This window comes from Echinops telfairi, unplaced genomic scaffold (assembly GCF_000313985.2).
Source record: "Echinops telfairi isolate 266 unplaced genomic scaffold, ASM31398v2 ScPeMD7_7468;HRSCAF=8506_0, whole genome shotgun sequence".
In the NCBI taxonomy this organism is placed as follows: Eukaryota; Metazoa; Chordata; class Mammalia; order Afrosoricida; family Tenrecidae; genus Echinops; species Echinops telfairi.
Window position 1 is genome coordinate 62,617,341 of NW_022111369.1, and position 1,122 is coordinate 62,618,462.

General features: G+C 38.2%; 1 protein-coding gene across 1 annotated transcript in view; it reads right to left on the minus strand.

The window, feature by feature from the left end:
- The window catches only part of TXK (TXK tyrosine kinase), a 65,672-nt gene that overhangs the window by 9,653 nt on the left and 54,897 nt on the right, over window positions 1–1,122 (minus strand). Inside the window, exon 12 of the mRNA XM_004706274.1 lies at window positions 377–495. Within this exon, the coding sequence (XP_004706331.1) occupies window positions 377–495 (119 nt within the window). The remainder of the gene's footprint in view (window positions 1–376; window positions 496–1,122) is intronic.

Below are 1,122 nucleotides of genomic sequence, written 5' to 3' on the forward strand. Positions count from 1 at the left end.
AGAAGGTGTATGATACCATCTGCCAAAGACGGCCTCGATATTTAGAAGCCCTAAGACAGAAGCACAATAGCTAAGGGCCATCAAGTTGGTTCTGTCTCCCAGTGACCCTATGCATGACAGAGTGAAATGCTACCTGCTCCGGTGCCGTCCTCACAATTTATGTTATGTTTCAGCTCCTGGTTGCAGCCACCAGGTCAATCCATCTCCATGAGGTCTTCCTCTTTTTCCCGAGCTTACACTTTACCAAGCACGATGACCTTTTCCATGATGATTAGACTTCTTAACAATGCTACATCGTATTTTTTAAAATAGAAACTTTGAAGAAGATTGGCCCCTTTTATGGAAGCAAACTTCTGTAAAGAGCAAATGTACTCACCAAATGACCACACATCCGACTTGCTGCTGTACTTGTTGTAGTGGGAAACTTCAGGAGGGGACCACTTGATGGGGAACTTGGCTCCAGAAGAGCTGATATATTCATCGTCCAAAACATACCTAAGGTCATCAGATTTAATGCGGGTTGTACTACTTACATTCAAGTTCCATTTACTTTAAATCAAATCCCTTCAGTTAACTCTGTTGTTAAAAATTATTTGAACCCCCAAAAGGTTCTGTACAACTTATCTTGTTGTTAGCAAAGCAGAAAACGATCTCTTAAAATATTTCTTCCCCAAACCAATCATTAATTGTATTCATTGAATGTCGATCTCAGAAAACCCATAGCAATTTTTCAATTTAAAGCACACCCCATGGTGTAGTAACAAAATGAAATAAAAGATAAGCCACCACCTTTCTTATACTGGAAAAGAATGATTCAAAATTGATTTAGATTTTCTTCCATATGCAAATAATTTTTGTGGACTATAGCATAAAGGGTAAAATAAAAGTATTTGAGCATTCTGCTTTTGATGTGAAATTTTCCAGTGCATTAGAATGATCCTACATGAAAGGAATATTAGACAGTAGTGAATCATTGAATTGGGTCCTGTATCCTGTACTTTTCCAGGGTTGTCCATGGTTTGAGTATGAAAAGAAATCCATCACCCACAATAGGTTAAAGGGATTCAGGAGCAGGACCCGGAGAGGCAAAAATATTCCAGATAACAAATCATTATAGATTTC